General features: G+C 48.8%; 1 protein-coding gene and 1 long non-coding RNA gene across 15 annotated transcripts in view; one reads left to right on the plus strand and one right to left on the minus strand.

Moving 5' to 3' along the window:
* The first annotated feature begins 3,319 nt into the window (after positions 1–3,319).
* Positions 3,320–20,120, plus strand: part of CD44 (CD44 molecule (Indian blood group)) — an 88,571-nt gene continuing 71,770 nt past the window's right edge. For 4 of the 14 annotated variants that reach the window (XM_061381118.1, XM_061381121.1, XM_061381120.1 and 1 more), the window contains exon 1: positions 3,342–3,558. In XM_061381118.1, the coding sequence (XP_061237102.1) occupies positions 3,492–3,558 (67 nt within the window). In that variant the 5' untranslated portion in view covers positions 3,342–3,491. Of the gene's footprint in view, positions 3,559–20,120 lie in introns of all 14 variants that reach the window. The other 10 variants (XM_061381128.1, XM_061381126.1, XM_061381131.1 and 7 more) reach the window with 8 other exon arrangements.
* On the minus strand, positions 9,504–18,223 carry LOC133226965 (uncharacterized). The gene is made up of 3 exons (XR_009729680.1): positions 17,624–18,223; positions 11,195–11,285; positions 9,504–9,713 (listed from the first exon to the last, which is right to left on the minus strand). It is a non-coding gene; the product is annotated as an uncharacterized LOC133226965 (long non-coding RNA).

Genomic DNA, 20,120 nt, shown 5'->3' on the forward strand with positions numbered 1-20,120 from the left:
TCTGAGAGGTGTTCCAGGAATTCCCAAGGGGTGGCCCTGACTTAGTAAGTCACCAGGTCAGTTTGAAATGAGTCGTTTGTGGCATGGGGGCAAACAACCTCAGTCCAGCACTGAATTATCGGGAAGCAGGCTGGCAAAAGATCTCCCCTGGGAGAAGAATCCTAATTACGATGCCTGAGAATTTGCATGCCCCTCTACAGTTTGCAAAACAGTTTCGTACCCGTTTTTTCCTTTGCTGATTGTTTACTGCACAAGAGGGGACCAGGGTTCAAGATGACCCAGTCTAGTGGTTTTTAATATTTGCGTGAAGTAAAATTCTTTGTCAAAATGAAATCTCACTCAGCAGTCTAGTGTATAACATTGATGCCAGAGGGAGCTCTGTGGCTGGGATGGGGACTCTTGTTGGGGGAGGCATGCTGCTGCTGCTGCTAAGTCGCTTCAGTCATGTCCGACTCTGTGAGACCCCATAGATGGCAGCCCACCAGGCTCCTCTGTCCCAGGTATTCTCCAGGCAAGAATTCTGGAGTGGGTTGCCATTTCCTTCTCCAAGGCATGCATGCATGCTAAGTTGCTTTAGTCATGTCCAACTCTGCGACCCTATGGACAGCAGCCCACCAGCCTCCTCTGTCCCAGGGATTCTACAGACAAGAATACTGGAGTGGGTTGCCATTTCCTTCTCCCGTAGAGGGAGGCATAGCCCACACCTAAGCCTTTGCTTTGATCCCTGTGTTTCTGCGGAGTCTCCAAGGAAATACCTAGTTCCGTGGAACAGAAAGACAAACATGTTTCCAGTGTTTCTAGTGACTACAAATACCCAGTCCACTTTTCCCTTCTTCTCCAAAACAAAACAAACAAGGAAAAAAGCTGAAAACCCTGGAGGTGACACAAGACAGCCAAGGTCATTCCTTGTCCAGTGTTCTTTCCATGAAACTCACCAGGGCTGGTGTCTCACGTGATTAGAGCCTGAAGATCTGCCTGGAAGCCAGTTTTCCCCCAGTTGCTGAAGGAAAGTGTCCTCTTGGTCACAGATGGCTCGGTCAAGTCAGCTACTACTGTAGCGTTTATCAGTGTACCTGTTGGTCAAGTGGGGCTCTTTGTTTCAGACGGGCCACCCCTTGAGACGTGGAATGTCAGCCACTGAGCAGCTGGGGAACAGTAAGTCCAGCGATCTTTCAGCTCCAAATACTCTCCCTGAAAATGCAAGAACAGCCCCTAGTCAAGCAGGCTCTTCCCAACTCAAAACTCACACTGAACTACATAGCATTTGTTCTAAATGTTTGTCTCCCTGCAAGTTCATATGTTGAAATCTTAACTCCCACTGTGAGACTATTAGGAGGTGGGGCTTTTGAGAGGTAGTTTAGGTCATGTGAGTGGAGCTCCCGTGAATGGGATTAGTGCCTTTATAAGCAGATGCACACAAGAGAGCTTGTCCTCTCTCTCCCCCTCCATCCCCTTCTCTCCCTCTTGTGAGGACAGGACAGGACAGAGAAGATGACTCTCTGCAAACCAGAAGAGTGTTCTCACCAGAACCGGACCGTACTGGCACCCTGATGGTGGACTTCTCAGCCTCCAGAACTGTGAGAAATAAATCGGTCGTTTAAGCCAGCCAGTCCATAGTACTTCATTATGGCAGCCTGAACTAAAGCAGTGGGGATGGCTGCACAATTTCGTGAGTGCATGAAAAGCTACTTAATGGCTAAAATGTTAAATTTTCTATTAGGTGTATTTTAGTACAACAACAGAACAGCAAAGTAAACTTTCATTGACTTCCTGTTTCTTAGGGATCAAGCTCCAAACTTCCTAGTATAATTTACAAACTGGCCCCTGCTTACCCACTAGCCTCATATCTTGCTGTCCTCCTTCAACCTTTTTATCTGATCAAATGTTCCAATTGCTCTCCGAAATAAAAAAGTGATTACTTTACCTTAAAAATGCTGGCAAGGCTCTTTCAGGGTCTTGTCACAGTTTAGGGTAACCTCTATCATATTCTGTGTGTCTCACCAGGCAAGAATTCCATTCAGATTTACTTTCAGTAGTCCAAGTTAGCAACAAATGCTACATTTGCTTTTCAAATATTGCATCACAATGTTACAGATAGATATGGAATTATAATGCAAAGTATGGTTTTTCAAACTCAAAATGAGGAATATGACAATCTCCTCTCTTTTCTGAGATTTGCTGAGTAGAACAGATTAGAATAGAAAGTGGATTAACATTCACATAGATAGGAATATAAATGGGAGCAAGAAAGAAGGGATCGATGTGTGGGTGGGTGAGAGGAGGGGTAAAATGATGAAAGGATATGTAGATGATGGATGGATGGGTGGATAGATGATGTGTGAGTACATGTATGAACAGATATGTGGGTATGGATGGATAGAGGGGAGAACAGTATACAGATGGATGTGAATTTACAAAGAGATGTGAAAAGATTAAGAATAGATGGATGAGAAGTTGTATGGGAGGGTGGTTGGAAAAAAATGTGGTTGATGGATGGGTAGACGAAAGGATATGTAGCTGGATAAATGGCTGGAGGCTGGGTGCATGTGAGTGCATACTGATGGACAGGAGGGTAGACAGATGTGTGAGCCCTGGAGAGACATAAGATAAAATGGGTAGATAGAGGAATCCGTGGGTGTTTGGGAGGATGAGTGAGAGTGTGAGTAAGCCAAGGAGGAATGGATGGATGGAACCAGGTGCCAGCCTGGGACCGGAAGATGATGCACAGGTCAGTAGAGCCAAATACCAGCCCCGTGGCTGGCTAGCTTAGCTTTCCCTAAGCAGTCCTGGTAAGAATCAAAAGTCCACCCGAGGCGTGTTAATGAACTCCCTTCTCTTTCAAGGGAAGGTCGATGAGCTTTTCCTCCCCTGGAAGAATCGCAAGCTCCCGACCATGGGCAGGGAAAAACCACACTTCCACTGTCCCAGCCCCTCTCCCAGAATATCCAGCTGCCTGTGAAACCCACAGAGAAGAGTTCCCCAGCCTGAGTCAAAAGAGAAACTTCTTGGAGGGGAGAGGCCAGAAGCTGAACCCAAAGGGGCGAGGTTTCAGGACTCAGTCATTCCCTCCTGCGTCCAAAGGCTGCGCTCCCAGCCGCCAGGAGAGAAAAGTCGGTGCGTCCTGGGTGCACGGGGACCCCTCGGCCCTCCGGGGTGCGCGCCCAGGCACCCCGCTTTATTATCTCGGGGGAGAACGGGGCGGGGGCGGAGGGGCCAGGGCTAAGGAGAGCTGGTACGTCTTTAAACTTCTGCCGGCTGCTTAGTCCCAGCCCCTTCGCTTGGGTGTGTCCTCCCTCGCTCCCTCCCTCTTAGGTCACTCTCTCAACCCTCGAATAAAAACTGCACCCAACTTCCGAGGCGCCCTTATTGCCAGCCGGACCCCAGCCTCCGACAGGTTCGGGCGCCCTGCTTGCCCCGTGCTCCGCCGGCCCCCGCCCAGCGCCCGGCCCCTCCGGCTCCACTCCGCTCGCTCGGTCGGTCGCTCCGACGCCATGGACACGTTTTGGTGGCGCGCAGCCTGGGGACTCTGCCTCGTGCAGCTGAGCCTGGCGCAGATCGGTGAGTGCCCGCCCGGACGGGAGGGAGTGGCCCGGACCCAGCCGTGCGGGCTCCGTTGGCCCTGGGGGGTCGGGGTCAAATGGGCGGTGAGCGGCTGGGATTTGGCGAAGGAGGACCGGGCGAGGATTTGCGCTAAGCTCTTGGAGAGCCTGTCGGTGGGAAGCACCGTTTTGTGGACCGGCGAAGAGAAAGAGCACAGAAAAGTTGGCGCTGTTTGGGCAGCAGGCTGTTGGCGCGCGGTTTGGGGTGGGGTGGTTGGAGCCGGTGGAGCACAAGGCAGAAAGGAGCTGTACTCCTGGGTGCGCGCAGCCTGTGTCTGGACTAACAGACTCCTGTGCCCAAGGGCGCTTGAAGCCAGGCTGCGCAGGGCAGGGACAGGGGCTGGGGTAGGGACAGGGGTGTTGGCGAGGTGGCCATAGAGATGGGCACTGTTGCCATGTGTGAGGGTTGGTGCCAACAAGCTTCCCAGAAGGGGGTCCCGCGTTCCTGTGGCTCTCCCTTTTCACCTAGGTTCTAAAGCTCTTACAGTTGGCTCCAGTCACGAACAATTTTAACGCTTGTGGGAACTTGAACCTTCTCTGTGGCAAGGTTCTGGGTCGCCACGAGGTGCCAGCCTGGGGCAGGGAGTGTGAGTAGGATAGGCAGTGACTCGGCCAGCTGCTCCATCCTGGCAACCTCCTGCAGGCTGCCAATCAGTTAGGGGAAATCCAGACAGTCATGTGGCTCCCAATGGGTGCCTGGCAGCCTCGGAGCAGGACAGGGAAGCAGTCTCCTGGGTGGCATCAGGGATCCCGGAGCCGGTATCCCATCCCCACAGGGTCGGTGCCTCTCAGGGGCTGTCGAGGGGGTGGCTGCGTGTGAGGTATTCTGGCAAGGCTGAACTCCCAGCATTCCTTTTCTTTGTCTTTATATGTACAGATAATTACATGGCTGATTTGCTTATCGCTAGCAAAATTAATTTTTCTTTTAAGAAGTGCCAGATGGGTCATTAAGACAGCTCAACCTATGGTTAATTCTACTCAGCAAGTGTTTATTAAACCCAGCTCTGGGGGTACCAGGAAAGTAAGAGACACAGTCCTACCGGGATACTTTAGACTGAGGATAAGTAAGGGTCTAGGATTTAGATTCCTGAATCAGAAAAATAATAATTAATAATAATAATTAACAGTAATCACAATGGCAGCACCAGCCACCATTTACTATACATTTGGGCTGGGCCAGGCACTGTGCTAAATTCTTTACATGCGTTATCTCGTTTTACCCTCAACGATGGCCCACTGAGAAGTGTCCTGTCGTTAGCCCTGTTTTGCAGGAGGGCAACAAACCGAAGCTCAGAGAGGTTAAGTGACTTGTCTGTGTTCACACAGTCAGAAGACTGCTGGTTCTGTGAACCAAGCTTCTTTGCCTGTTGCTTAGTTAGCACTGGTTAAGCGGCATGTATGACATGGACAAACTCAGAAAGGATTTTGTGGAAGGAGGTGGTGGACCAGAGGCTTTAGAGGAGGCTTTCAAAGGGGAACTGGAGCTCCAAGGATCTCTTGAAAGGCAGAAAGACTTGGAATGGGAGAGAGGAGGGAAAGATTTCAGGGAGAGCTGTGAGCCTGGCCTCAGGGAAGAGGAACCAGGCTGGTGTCTCTCTCTCTCTCTCTCTCTCTCTCTCTCTCTCTCTCTCTCTCTCTCGCCTATAGGGAAGTCCATTTATATGTTACCTCCCTGGGGCATCTTCTGCTTTGCTTCTGAGGATTCTGACTCCTGACTCCTTCCATCCTGTAGCCCAAATTCTTCTAAAGGGCCCCATCCCCCGATATTTGGTACTGTCCTGACCCTTGAAGTTCCTGCCTTCCCCCTAGATGGGCAGGCTTACTCCTGCTCTGGGTTTCCGTGGTCCCTTTGGGCAGCATCATTTGGAGGAAGCGCAAAAAAATGCCAGTAGCAATAGCTGTCTGGGCCCAGGCTTTCATGCGCTTATCAAGCTATTTGGAAGGAACTGAGGCTTGGAAAGGAGATGTGACTTAACAGTGGGCTCGGGCTGGACCGGCAGAGAGAGGAAGGACAAAGAGGAGGCGGGGAGACTCTTCTGGTGCCCCACCAGCAAAGGCGGTGGGCTCCGGAGGACAATGTGGACATTTTGGCAAGTGGCAAGGATTTGGGGAGGAAGAAGGGGTTTGATCTTCATACTGAAAAGCAAGAAGTAGAGACATGGCCAAATACAGTTAAGCAGCATTGGACCCAAACTCTAAGTTGGAGAACAGATATGTTGAACCAGGTTTCACACATGGAAGGAAGAAAGTAGCTCTGGGTAAAGAGCAGTGAAGCGAGCCTTCTGTACCTGTCTGCCTCCTGTCCTCTGTGGGTGAGAGGTCCTTGCTAGAGAATTGTGCCCCTGGTGTTTAGAAAGAGGGGTGCAGCTAAGAGCTCTGGGGCTTTGGGGCTGGCTGGCACCGCTCTGATCCCTCTGAGCATTAGAGACCCCTCTTTCTGGGAGTTAAACTTTTGGCTGTGTTTTCCTGGGTGAAGCAGCAACAAAGCCAACCTCCATTACCCCTGAGGTTGGTTAGCATCAGTTAATTCAGTTGCTCCCCAAATACACAATGGACATCTTCCTTCCTGCAAAGGCACAGTGCCAAGTAGGTGTGTTTGAGTCTTGCAGCCAGTAGAAAAAGTTTCCGTTCTTTTTCCAGTTTGGCCCACGCAATTTGGAGAGGCTGCTGGGCAGTGTGAAATTCTTAGTTTATGACAGATCCCTTTCCACTCATTCAAGAAATATTTCTTGACTCACTATTGTAGACTCAGAGATGGGGACTCCAAGAATCATTTAGAAAAACCCTTCTTTTTCCCAAGGAGGAAACAGATCCCCCAAAGAGAGAAAGGTGACTTCCCCTCTCTCAGGCTGAGTGTTAGCACAGGACACTTTCCAAACCTCAGGTCTCTGAAATACCTTAATCCTCCAGGACTGAGCCCCACCTCCACTACTTACAGTGGGTGGGGAATGTGTGGTCTACAGAGGTAGCAACACACCTTAAATTGCTGTCTTTAAACGCTCAATACAATTTTATATTTTCCTCGACAATATATCCAGTTTGAGTTTAATGTAAGAATAAAGATGATAAATTTCTTTTTATCGAGCCTCTGTACTGTCCAGTGTCTCCTGGAGTGTTGCTGGATCCTTCTCAGTTAGCAGCATCCCAGCTTGAAAAGCCTGACACTCGGTTCCTCTACGAAGTAGGGTCCTAAATCTGCAGGAAATACCATTTACTGAGCACTGACCCTGGTGGTTCAGTGGTAGAGAATCCGCCAGCAAGGCAGGAGACGCAGGAGATGTGGGTTCAATCTCTGGCTCAGAAAGATCCCCTGGAGGGGGAAATGGCAACCCTCTCCAGTATTGTTGTCTGGAAAATCCCATGGACAGAGGAGCCTGGAGGGCTTCACAGTTCATGGGGTCACAAAGAGTCGGACGCAACTGAGCACACACGCACACAACTTCATACGAGGCATTCAGCCATGGGCTTTGAACAGGTTATCCAATATAAGCTTCGCAACAGCCCTGTGTATGTTTAGCAATCTTTTCATTCCATTTTCCAGATAAAGAAGTTGAGAGGCTCAGGGAGATGGAATGACTTGCCCGAGGACACACAGCTAGTATGAGTGATGGAGTTGGGGTCCTCTGTTGTCCCACATCCTCTGTGTTAGCCTCCAGCGCCTGTATTCCTTTGATTCGGTATTTCCCTCTGGAGGACTCTGGAAATTGTGTGAGGCCAGCAAACATGAAGCCTGGGATGAGTGACTTTCCTCTTCCCTGGCAGGCTGAGAACTCTTGGCTGCCCTGCTCTGCCCTGGCCTGTCTCTCTCCAGTCCTGGCCACAGCTGTCGAGAGATGCCAACCTAGCTATTTGTTACTAAAATAAGTCAATTCCCTTATCAGAGTCCAGCTGCCCTTCTAGACATGCTCTCATTTGCAGGCTTGGAAAAAAGGGAGAGGCTGTTCCTTGTCTAAGAGACAAGTCAGGGCAAGGCTTTCTGCCTGGAAACAAAAAAAAGGGTGGGGGGGCTTGCAGAGGCTCTGACCCTGCAAGCATTCTAGGTGCAATGGCCCAGGAAGCCCCCTTGTTACATGCTCAGTGGAAACCCTCAGCGGTTAGCAGCTTGTGTGTGCCCCAGTGAGGGGGAGTGTCGAGGACCCCGGTGATGGGCTGATACGGTTCTCTAGAAAAGGCAAGGATCTTGAACGGAACGTCGGTGTTGGGTGTGAGGTGACACGTGGCCACTCAAGTGAGATTTCAGCTTGGCCTTGAGTGTCAGACGGTTCCAGGTGAAGAGGAGGTTGTGGGAGGGAAGCGGGCCTCCCCCGGCCACCCATCCTGGCTGGGATGGGGGCTGAGTTACCGGCTACCCTTGTCTTTCCCTCCATTTTACTTGACTCCACCAAGAGACTGAAAGGGAAGTGGGTCTTGTGAAAGAATGAACTGAAGCAGGTGGCAAATCCCACCAGACCAAGTGGAGTTCTCAAAGGGGATCTTTTCTGCTTCAGAGAGAATGTCTGAGGGGTTGCACAGCCAGATGCTGATGACTCAATTTCCTTTGTGTCTTTGCTTCAGTGGGAAACACACCAGTGTTCTCTAGACTCGCCAGGGGAGGCTGATGCCTCCAACCTTAAATTGGAACGCCACTCTTAATCCCTTAGCAAGTTGATATTTTTCTTAAAAAGTGTGCTCCCTCGAAGCTGCCCAGCAAGGATTTGGGAAGCCAGCCCGATCTGCCAGAGTGTTTTCTTAAGTGTGTGGTTGTGGGATCTGGCTTGGCATGGACACAGCGGTTGGGAACTCTGGATTTTCCAGGAGGGTCAGGATTTCAAACATGCATATATTCTACCAGTTGAAGTCCAATGTATATTTTGACTTAATATAGATTTTTTTTCTACAAAGAACTGCATGACTTTGTGTGATTAGAAGTCAGAAACTTGCATGGATTTTCGCATAAGTGAAAATCAAATCTCCACAGCTCATGAATCAGCCTAATTAAATTACTATCCAATTAAATTGCTATCTGGTTCAGAAAATTTATACTTTGGAGAGGAACATTTGTGCCCCTCTGCTCTCTCTTTCTTGATCATCCCAATATGTGAAGCCCCAAGAAAAATGACATACTGGGTTTTTGCTTGCTAGGTGTGGACATATACATGGTGGGTGTGCCCATAGGTGTGTAAGTATCTGAACGCATGTGTCTACCCATAATGTGGTATTGCTGGTCAGTCGTTAAGTTTGTATAAGGTGTCTTGGGAGAGCAGGACTGTATCCAAGAACCTTAAGGTTCTACATGGGAACACCTTACCAAGGAGTGACAGCCTGCCCAACTAGGACCACAAGACTGACAGCCTTGCCGAGCTAAGGCACAGCCAGGAGGCCTGGGGGACTCAGTGATGGGGAAGAAGAGGGGGCTGTGTGCACAAGAGAAGATTTGAGCATCTGAAGAAGCGGTAATAAGCCCAGGCCGTGTGTATTTCTGTTGCCCTGCCATTCATTTACCCACTCTTGAGCAAGTTCATTAACTGAGCAATATATCCAGCAAAAGCTCACACACTTGCTGCCCATTTGGTGCACCAAGCAGTCTTGAGAACTCATGGTCTACAGGGCACAGTCCTCGCTCTCAAGTAGCTTGTGGTCGAGTGGACGGTTTCCTGGATAGCAGCTGATGGTGCATCTCTGGTATATTCACACTCTAGATTCTGAAAGTGCACGCCTGCCACTGCCACCACCCCGCCCCCTGGCCAGGTGTGACAGCCTATATAGCCTCCAGACATGGCCAAACGGGGGGGTGGTGATAAAGTCACCCCCAGCTGAGAATCCCTGGCGTCACTGAATGGTGGCCAACCTCGTCTCTGACAAGGAGATATCTGGTCTCCATAGGTCCCCAGTTAATTAGCCTAAAAACTGCACAGGGAAATTAAGATCAATAAGCATATTTATTTTCTGGGGCCAAGAGGTGCTCATGACTTTCACACTTCTCATTGGCGGAAAACCCCAGACCAGATAGATCTTCTCTTATCTCTCTTCTGCAGTGTTGTGGGGGGCCCCCCTGACATCAGGGATGGAATCGCATTCATTTTTGTAGTCTCAGAACCCAGTCCTGGCCCATATTTGTTATCTGTTACTGTGGAACTGAAATGAATATTTAGAATATAGAAATTACTACATCCAGGTATATGAAGACATGCTGCACAGTCTACCTAAGATGCAGAGGCCTCTATCTGTACATGATAGTGGTGATGGGGACTGCCTCCAGGACAAGGCTGAGATGAGCGCTTGGCTGGACAGTGGCCCACCATAGGACTCGTTTTTGGTCTGCCCAAGTAGGGAGATCACCCATCTGTTTGCGGCTTTGGTGGCTGCTTGCCGTGACTGGGGACGTCTGTCTAAGGACAGGATGACTCACTTCTTGGGCCAAGGAGGGAGTGGGAGTTAGGCTGGATGATGACACCCAGTCCCATATTGAAACCTCAAAATAAAACACTCTTGGGCAGTGGCCCACTTGGAACGCTGGCTTATTTTGGAGATGCTAATCTGATGCTGGACTTCTTGGGTGAGAGACCCACACTCTCCCTTCCAACCCCTCCAACACTGCCCCCTTCCAATTTCTGGAAGGTGTTAGCAGCTGGCAGAGAAGTGGAAGAACTTCCCAGAAGATCCTTGCCTTCTCTGTGGGACTCCTGCAGCTACTAAAGGTCTTCAGCAAAGCCTGACGTCTGATGTGGAGGCCAACGGTGCTTTGTCTCCATGGAGCTTGCCACGTGTGACGCTGACCACAAATGGGGCAGGTCCTGCCTACCCATGGCTCATCCACCCCGTGAAACTTGGGGGCAGGATGGAGGGTGAGTGTCAGGGGGGTCCAGAACCTCACAAACCCAGATCTCCCTGAGTTTGGGGGTGCATCGGCTGCCTGGGTGTGTCCTCTTGAGGCAAGAGTCTCTCCTAAGAACAAGTGTGGGCAGATAGGTCCCAGGTGGGTGGGGAAGGGCTGAGTCACCAAGGAGGTGATTTGCAAAACCTAGGTCCCCAAAATCTTTCCCGAGTCTTCAGCTTTTGAGAGTGAATGTTAAGTGCAAAATTCTAGGGAGAGAGAGAATTCACAGAGACCAGTAATTTTGAGACTTTGCCATGGTGTCATGGTGAGTCTCCTTGAGCTGTGCCTGAAAGTTCATCTTTCTAACCCTCAACCTTTCTGGAGAGTTAGAGCTCTTGTACATTTTGTGTTTGTTTCTTTGCAGTCAGTTGTATATATTGGAGATACTGTCACTACTGTTGGTAATAATAGCAAACACGGAGTCCTGACCACATGCTGACATCATCCTGTTGTTCCCTCTACTAACATGTTTAATCCATGCACTAACCTTAGGAAGGCGTGCTCGTATTATCCCTCTTTTACATATGAGAAAACAGAGGCATAGAGAATTTGAATAACTTGCCCAAGGCCACAGAGCTGGTAAGCAGTAGAGCTGGGTTTCAAGTCCAGGTGGTCTAGCTACAGGGTTCATGTCCTTGCTGACCGCATTGCTCTGCCTTCCTTAGTATATCAAGACATCAGGGTGTCCAGAAACCCAAACAGTGATACCTGCTAGTATGCTTACTGGTTGTCTTCATACCTGCTAGTACACTGCTGGGCGGGATCATAACATCCACAGAGCTGGATTTGCTCTCCGTTTATGTGCATGATGTCAGAGGAGGGGGCTGGAGCTGCAAATATGAAGGAGAAAGAAGTTGTCATGGAAACGTCTTCCCATTCCTACTCTGTGCGGCTCATTCATTCCAGTTCCTGGATAGAAGGTCTGCTTACTTCCATATGGGATGTGGAGTGGGGGAAGTTGAGGAAGGAGTAGGATTCAGGGGGTGGTGAACCGAGTCATTTGTTCAGTATCACTTCATACTTGTTCCCTGGATGGTGGATGAACGCTGCTGACTGATGGCTCCATCGTCTAGGACCTTGGCTCATGACAGGATAAAGTTGGGAGAGGAGCCAGTCGAACAGCAGTGAAAACGTTTGCCCTCAGCTTAAGGGTCCTTAATGCCAGGACCTTCTCTACCAGCTCGAATTGGAGACAGAAGGATAGACTCTGAGAGCGAAGAGTGTCAGGCAGCAGGCCATGCTCACCCTGGGCACATGAAATCGGGCCAAAACTAGACATTTACTCTGCCCTTCTTCCCAGCTCCAGTGCAGACCTGTGGCTTGGCTGCTGTTTGGCCCAGCAGGTAGCCTTTGCATGGGAGAGGGCATGTAGCATTTCTTCTGGGTGCTCTCCCAGAAAGGGGGAAGCAAAGGCCCCTGAGACCTCCGACTCAGCCTGTAGGTAGGCAGCTGGGCCTTTGGCCCGGGAGCAGCGACTCCTCACAGAACCCCGTCTGTTTCAATTTCAGTACATCTTTTTGCACTTGAGTAGGTCTGCAGTGCCTTCTAGAAGAAACCACACATCAATAGTGGATCTAGGCAGCATCTTGTACTTCCTCTCTCAGAGAGAACCCACCAGGATATTAGAGTGGGGATGATAAGGCCTCTTCACAAGTGTTCACCATTATGGAACTTGAGATGCCAGGGACAAAGGAACAATTCCATGCAGCTCAGACCTGGTCTCTTGCCTCTGGCTTGGAAGATCATTTCTATCCAGGCCCGTGGCTCCAAAAGTATCAAATGGCATAAATACTGTATGCCAGTTACGAATGTTGCCATTGTTGCATGTGTCCAGTTCATGAAACAGATTCCAACAGAGCTGAGCATCATCTTATAGTCTATAGCAGACCAGCTGACGTCACTGAGTCAGCCCCTCAGCCACCAGCGGGTTTCAGGGCCACACTTCCCTACCAGGGGAGGACAAGGGTGTAGGTACCCACAAGAAAGCTGGTCACACAGACATAAAGCAGAGTTTGGAGAGACAAGTAATACTGCCATAGAAATCTCCTGCCCAGAACTTCATCTTTGTAGTGGATTCTCTGTGATAGAATTAGTTATCTTCCCAAGGTCAACCTTAGAGGTCAGACTCATCCCTCTAGACCAGCAGTCCCCAACCTTTTGGGCACCAGGAGCCAGTCTTATGGGCAGCAATTTTTCCATGGACAGGGCGGGGAGATGGTTTTAGTTTTACCCACTGCTCACCTCCTGCTGTGCAGCCTGGTTCCTAACAGGCTGCAGACCAAAACTGGTCCATGGCCCGGGGGTTGGAGACCTTTGCTCTAGACTTCCTCAAGTGACTTTTGCTTTGCCCTTTTGTCTACTAGTTGTCTCTCCCTGATGATTCATGAAAAGCCCACGAGCATATTTCTATCTAAAAAATTCAAAGGATGCTGCTGAGCTATATTATGGCCTCTGTTCTCTTTCACAGGTGAGTCTATAAGCTCCTTAGGGAAAAGCTTCTGTTTTATATACATTATGTACAATTTTGTATCCTTGAGGTTCCCATCTGTCAGTTTCTCAGTTATAGTAGACGTTCAATAAAAGCTGGACTGAATAAATGAAAGTTCTAGATTTGGCTAGCAAAGCCATCTTTATCATTTACCTTTTGTGATTTTCATAGGTTCTGGCTAATGTTTTTTCATCTTTTTAAATCTTTCTGATATACAGAAACCTGTTATTTTTTTTCTCATGCTTCCTATACTGATCCTCACATCTCCTTGACATCATTTTACTCTGCATTCGCTCTAATTTGAGTGTGTCTTTCTTCGAGTTTGACGTATCAGGCAAACCAGGAGAAGTTTAGAGCTCACTGGGTTTTGTCCATAGACCAAGGATCTTAATTTCCTAGAGGTCTGTCTGCCTCTCAGCCCCAACACTGCCAAATCTAACCTCACGCAGAACCCAAGCCTCAAAATCATGTTCCAGTGACACTTAGAGAAAAGAGGTGGGCTTCTTGGTCACTATGTTAAAAGGAAAAAAGGGAGGAGTTCTTTCTTTCAGTGATTTAAAGACCTCTGTACTGAACCAGCTGTTCCGTGTGGTAGGATGGGAATGAGAAGGTTGGCTTTGGAGGAGGGCTGTGTGGAAGGAGGAGGGGCTGTGGAACAGGTTGATTCTCCTCTCGGCCCCACTGGAGCAGCATGAGCCCCAGTGGCTGCACACATTAAGCGTCTAGGACAATGTTCAGCACCCAGTGTCCGGAGCTCGGGTCTAGCACACAGAAGGCACCTCGAGTATAGAAATGCCTGTAATTCTTCAGCACCTCTCTGTAACTGATTGACTGTGATTCAGAGCCAATCATTTTACGCCAATTTGCCTCCAATTTTCCATGTGTCAGATGAGACAGCAGGTTTCTAGTTGATCTGTGCAGTCCTTTCCCAGCCTCACATTCCGTAAGCCCACCATTCTGCAGGCCCATGAACACCTAAGCCTCATGAAAGTTAATGCAAGGAATAACACGCTATGATACAGTCCCTTCCCCGCCCCCACAACTGCCCCCCAATGCACAAAAATGATGCCTGGTTTGTGTTAAATATCAGAAGTGAATTATTAGTCCATACCAGAAACAACAAGCATATGGACCGAGTTACACTAAATGCCAGTTGGCTGGATGGACTCCTGGGCCAAGGTGCTCTGCTCAGAGGACTCCTCCAGATCCTTCTGGCCCCCTGCGGGTGAGCAGATGAAGTCTAAGCCAGAGAAGTTAGCAACAGATGTCAGTCCCACGGCTAAAACTGCCCAAAGTCAGTCCTGGGATTAGCCACAGGATCCAGATGCAATAGGGCTTCCCTTGTGGCTCAGCTGGTAAGGGACCCACCTGCAGAAGACTTGGGCTCAATCCCTGGGTTGGGAAGATTCCCTGGAGAAAGGAACGGCTACTTACTCCGATATTCTGGCCTGGAGAATTCCATGGACTGTATAGTCCATGGGGTCTCAAAGAATCGGACATGACTGAGCGACTTTCACTTCATTTCCAGATGCAATATTCTTTGAACAAACATTGCTTCAAGAGGCTAGAGAAGTCAACCCCTGAAGAAGAGAAAAGATTGTGTCCTTCACTCTCAAAGCTCCATGAACACATTGGATTTCTCAGCTTTCCTCAAGGGATCCCTGTAACATGTTGGTGCAAAATGAACCACAGTATTCAGCCAAAGCAGTGCCTAGAGGATGAGCTGTAGCATCCTAGGGAAAAGAACTAGGATTGCCATGGGAATCTGAAAACAAAACAAAGAAATATATATATACCAAGGTGGTACAGATAGTCTTTTGAGATGGTGAGTTGCTTCTTCTATGGAGAAACTTCCACACTCCTACTAAGATATTTATTTCTTTTCTGTGGAACCAGAGAAACTCTTCCTGCTCAGTGAGGGCAGGATGTGGGGAAGGAAGTTAGAAAGACTACATTACTTAGGAGTTTGTCCAGGTGATAAGTTGGGTTTTCCTGGCGTCTTAGATGGTAAAGAATCTGCCTGCAATGCAGGAGACCCAGGTTCGATCCCTGGGTTGGGAAGATCCCCTAGAGAAGGAAATGGCAGCCCGCTCCAGTATTCTTGCATGGAGAATTCCATGGACGGAGGAGCCTGGCAGGCTACAGTCTATGGAGTCTCAGAGAGTCAGACATGACTGAGTGACTAACCCTTCACTTCAAGGTGGTAAGTCAGAGACTAAATGCTCTGTTGGGATTCTGCTCTTCTATCGGTCACTGAAAACCCTGGTCAGATCAGAGTGCATCCTGGGTGCGTCCTGTGTCATATCCATCTAGAATCCACTGACCAGAAGATGAAATACTTCTGAATGGATTCAGTTCTCCTATCATTGACATTGTTCTCGGTAATTGCTGGGTACGGTCCAGTCATCTGTATCTCCAGTCAATCCCCCAGACACTGCCTTCCAGGAGAAGTGAGAACCACATGTGGCCAGCGGAGGCTCGGCATTTTTCCATTTTAGTTACAGGATGACTGTGGGCAAGGTTCTTTATTAGTTGCCTCTGTTTCTCTGGGTGTAAAATGGGGATAAACCCACTGATTCAAGAAATGCACGAAAAACTATTATGTGATTGTCTTTGTGGAAAGAAGTGAGGGAAGTAGATCTAGTTTCTGTCCTCAGAGAATTCACTGTTTGGTGAAAGAAGAACTAAAGTGAAGAAAGTATGTAAGAGAGCAGACTTTTCTGTGTGTGGCAATTGTGTAGGATGGTTTCACGGAAGCAGTAAAATTTTAGGATGAATTGAGTGTGAGTAAGATGAACAGAGAAAGGAGAGCGACTCAGGAAAGCATAAAGAATGAACTGAAAGTTTAAATTTGGGGAAATAAGTATGACTTGATTGGGGTCAGTAAGGGGCTCCATGCCCTTTAATTAAGAGACACCATGTTGAAGAACAGTGAAGGATGAGGTTGGACAGATTCCAAGTGATCAAGTGGCACCATCTATGAGATTCCATTCCAGAGACTTAGAAGTTCTCATGACACCCTCTTTAGACAGTGCTAGACAGAGTTCAGAAAAAGGTTAGCTCCAATGTTGGAGCTAACTTTGGCAACTTCTGGCAATTAAAGAGAATCGCAAACAGGCTCTACAGCAGGGCAGCAATAGCAAACAGATTTCAGCTCCTGTATCGTTTCCCATTGACTACTCAAGGCTGCCTGAGAGGCTGTGCTAAGAAGTCAGACCTTGGCTCAGCCACAAAGATTGCATGCGTGTTTGCTAAGTCGCTTCATTCATGTCTGACTCTCTTTGCAACCCTATGGACTGCAGTCCAGCAGGCTCCTCTGACCATGGAATTTATGGACTGCAGCCCACCAGGCTCCTCTCTCCATGGAATTTTCCAGGCAAGAATATTGGTGGTGGTGGTTTAGTCGCTAAGTCAGGCCCGACTCTTGCGACCCCATGGACTGTAGCCTGCCAGGCTCCTCTGTCCATGGGATTTCCTCAGCAAGAATCCTGGAGTGGGTTGCCATTTCCTTCTCCAGGGGATCTTCCTGACCCAGGGATCAAACCTGGGTCTCCTGCATTGCAGGCAGACTCTACCTTCCCGGCACAGAGATCGAACCCACGTCTCGTATGTCTCCTGCATTGACACTGGGTTCTTTACCACTAGTGCCATCTGGAAGTCCACAGAGACTGCTGTGGTCAATAAATGATGTCTGTTATGGGCACACTATGGAGGATTTGACCCTCCTGTATCACACAGACATCACCACAGTAGAGCAGCAGGCTTTTCTGGTGTACCTTTCTGATAGTGTGTGTAACGCTGGGAGTTTAGCCCACTTAATCTGGTTAAATAGCCATACCATAGACTCAGTCTCCTTCCAGAATGGTATAAATGCAGCCTCTTTCCCAGAGGAGTTTGGTCCCCTGAGCCTTCTCTCCTGATTCATTCACATTCTGTTTTCCCATCAACCCTAGTGAAGTAAGGTGCTTGGAGCCAGGAATCTCCTCTGAACAAGGCCCAGACCTCGTGGCCAAGGGTAGCTTCTTGCATCAACTTCTTCATTTGTAAACTGAGAAGACGAAAATGATTCCTCAGCCATGGGGATGATAGGAGGCATAGCTAACTCATGTTAGTTAAAGCCTTTGAAGATGAAAGGGGTATATGTGCATGTTAATTACAACTTTTATCAGCCCTGGAGCCTCTGCATTCTCAGCTGCCACGGGGGGGCTCTTCCTTGCCTCCCAGATACAAACAGTAGTAACATTCCATAGGCTGGCCCCGCTGGAGCATCCAAATCGAGAAGGCTGGATTCTGAACTCTGGCTGGTCAGCCCACTCTGAGCGGCTCCAGTTTTCCCCTGTTCATCCCCAAGGGAAAAAAGCAAGCTCACTGTCTGGGTAGCTAAGATAAGGTAGAACCAGGGGATAAACAAAGGCTCCATCAGGAGTCTATTGGAAATAGCCCCTGGGTGAGATTAGGACACTGCTCTAATTCCCACCGTGTCAAAGCCTAATTGTGTGACCCTGGGCTGCTGGCTTTATCTGTCTAATGTTTCAGTACGCTGTGTGAAATGGCGTGGGGGTAATAATCCATCTGCCTCTCCTAGACCTCTCCACCTTTACCTGCAGGTGTAAAAGTGTTTCGTGCTGGTAGGCAGAAACTTGTGATGTTAGAATAGAAACTACAAGGTTCTGTTATTACCTGAAGTCACTTTCACCTTTATCTCTGTCTCCTGTTGCTGGTTGACCCCAGTCATTGAAATTGTAGTCTTCGGAATGCTCTCCTACGTGCTGCCCTCCTCTCCAGGGCAGCGCTTATCTAGGGCCCTTGGTATGTGCTCAAGTTCTTGATCCTGCCGTTTCCGGAGGCGGGCAGACACAGCCAGCCTGCAGGGGATGGCGGTGCCCTGCCAAGTTGTGTCACAATACCCCTACTGCAGTGACTCAATAAAAGTGCTGGAGGCAAATGAGGGAGGGTTTTCAGAGTCTTTGCTAGGGCTTAGAAGGTGCAAGGCTGAGCTGCATCCTATAGCAGCACTGAATTATGGATCCAAAGACAGAAAAGCGGAGAAAGGGCCCTAAGTGAGAAGTTTTCAGGATCTGGTGACACAAAGCCAATGATGATGGCATGTCGGGATGGGGAAAGGTGCTGGAAGATACAGTCCACCTATTTCTTTTGGATGACTATGGGAAGGCCATCTCGAAGACTGCACATGACTTGCCCAAGGTCACACAGCCAGCTGGAGTCAAAACTCTGGTTTCCGACCCTCCATCCAATACCCTTTCCATTTCATCCTTTGAGATGATAGGAGAGGGCACTAAACAGGAGGACACGTGGCTGACCAGGGCTGGAAGATTTGGAGGGACAGAGAGGAAGGGAAAATAGGCCTGGGCTTGGGTTTTGTGTGTGCGTGTGTGACACAGTGGGAAATAGGGCAGGTGTTTATACTCTGCTGGGCCCTCACTGCTCTCAGATCTGGTTTCCTATGTAGCACCTTGTGCACGCATACTTGGTGTTTGTTTTGATCCTTTATGACTCAATGAGCCTTTGGAAATCAGAGGGCCCAGCATCGCCTGGCCTGGCTCTTACCTAGCCTCTCTGAGCAGTCAGTGGTTTTCAAATGGTGCATTTGTTTACTCAACATGCATTTACTGAATACCAATATATGCCAGGCACTCTGCCAGGCACTAGGAATACAATCTTAAACAAGAGAGGCACAGTTTCTGCTGTGATGGGACTTATGCTCAAGCTGGGAAGATGCTGTAAACAACTCATTACCCCCTTGTTTAATTACACTTGTGGTCAGAGCTCAGAAGGAAAAGTACAGGAGCTTGTGAGAGCATGTAACAGGGAGACTGCGCCTGATTGAGAGCATCAGAGAAGACTTCTCAATGAATAGCAGTGAGTGTGTTTGCAGGATCCCTGCAGCTCCATGTGGGGGCGTGGGGGTGGGGCCACGTGTTGGACTCCTCAGTCCGACCAGCTCTCAAGTCCAGGGGACATTTTGGTAGGTGAGGTCAGAGCTCCTCATCACAACTCCAGCCACAGCAGCTCCTGTTCTGGCTGCCTCACATAGGGTCCAATGAATAAGAGGGCCAAAACCTCAAGGTTTTATTCCTCAAAATTCTGAAAGCAATAGGTTTGTCCTCCCTGCCCTGCAATAGGCAGTGGTGGGAAGACAACCATGAGAACCTCCAAGTTGACTCAAACTTTTAGAAGCACATGTTGGGGCAATGAAGGAACCCAAACCCTGGGAGGCAGAAAATATCATTTTTCCATGGGAGAAAAATTCATAATTTACATAGGTATCTTGAACATTAAGCTTTGGTTTAGGGTCAAATTTGGTCCATTTTATTGGAAGTGTCTTGGTCTTGTTTTGAACACTTTGGTGGCAAGAGTTTGAGGCCAGGGTCTGATTGATGTGTCCCTACGAGGTGGTTTGTAGGATGACTTTCAGCAGCCGTGCAGGTGCATTGACTGGATCCAGGCAGGAGGAGCAGGCAAGAGCCCTAGGATTCAGATGTCCAACTATTTGACTACAAAGGCCTCACTTTTTTTTTATCTCTTTGTTGGTGGTAAATACTTGGAGATGACCAGAGTGGACTCTATCAGGAGGGTGAGATAGATGTGGTAAGGAGGAGGGTGAGATAGATGTGGTAAGGAAAAAACAAAAACAAAAAACCCCCCACAAAGCATCACTGAGGATGCTTTCAGGTAAAAGCCCAGGTGGCACAGTGATAAAGAATCCGCTTGACAATGCAGGAGATGCAGGTTCAATCCGTAGGTCAGGAAGATACCTGGAGTAGGAAATTGCAACCCATTCCAGTATTCTTGCCTGGAAAATTCCATGGACAGCGGAGTCTGGAGGGCTACAGTCCATGGGGCTGCAAAGAGTCGGACGTGTGCACACACACATGCACAGTGCTAATAGTATTTATCAATTAGCAGAGTACAGGCACCAGCCATCCAGATGGTCAGTTATAAACAGCCGTGTCTTCTAAACAAGAGCACATTCAGGTTATTCCCCCTCCCAGTGATGGTGATGGCATCCTTTTCCTTTTGTTCAGATGTGCTTTCTTGGGTTGGAGAGATAAGGATGGAGTTATAGCTATCATGATTGAACAAAAGCCACAGCCCATCTATGGATCAAACCATGATGTGTCAGTCCCATGTAATTGCTATCTGTCACATGTTTCTT

The sequence above is a fragment of the Bos javanicus genome, chromosome 15, assembly GCF_032452875.1.
Source record: "Bos javanicus breed banteng chromosome 15, ARS-OSU_banteng_1.0, whole genome shotgun sequence".
NCBI lineage: Eukaryota > Metazoa > Chordata > Mammalia > Artiodactyla > Bovidae > Bos > Bos javanicus.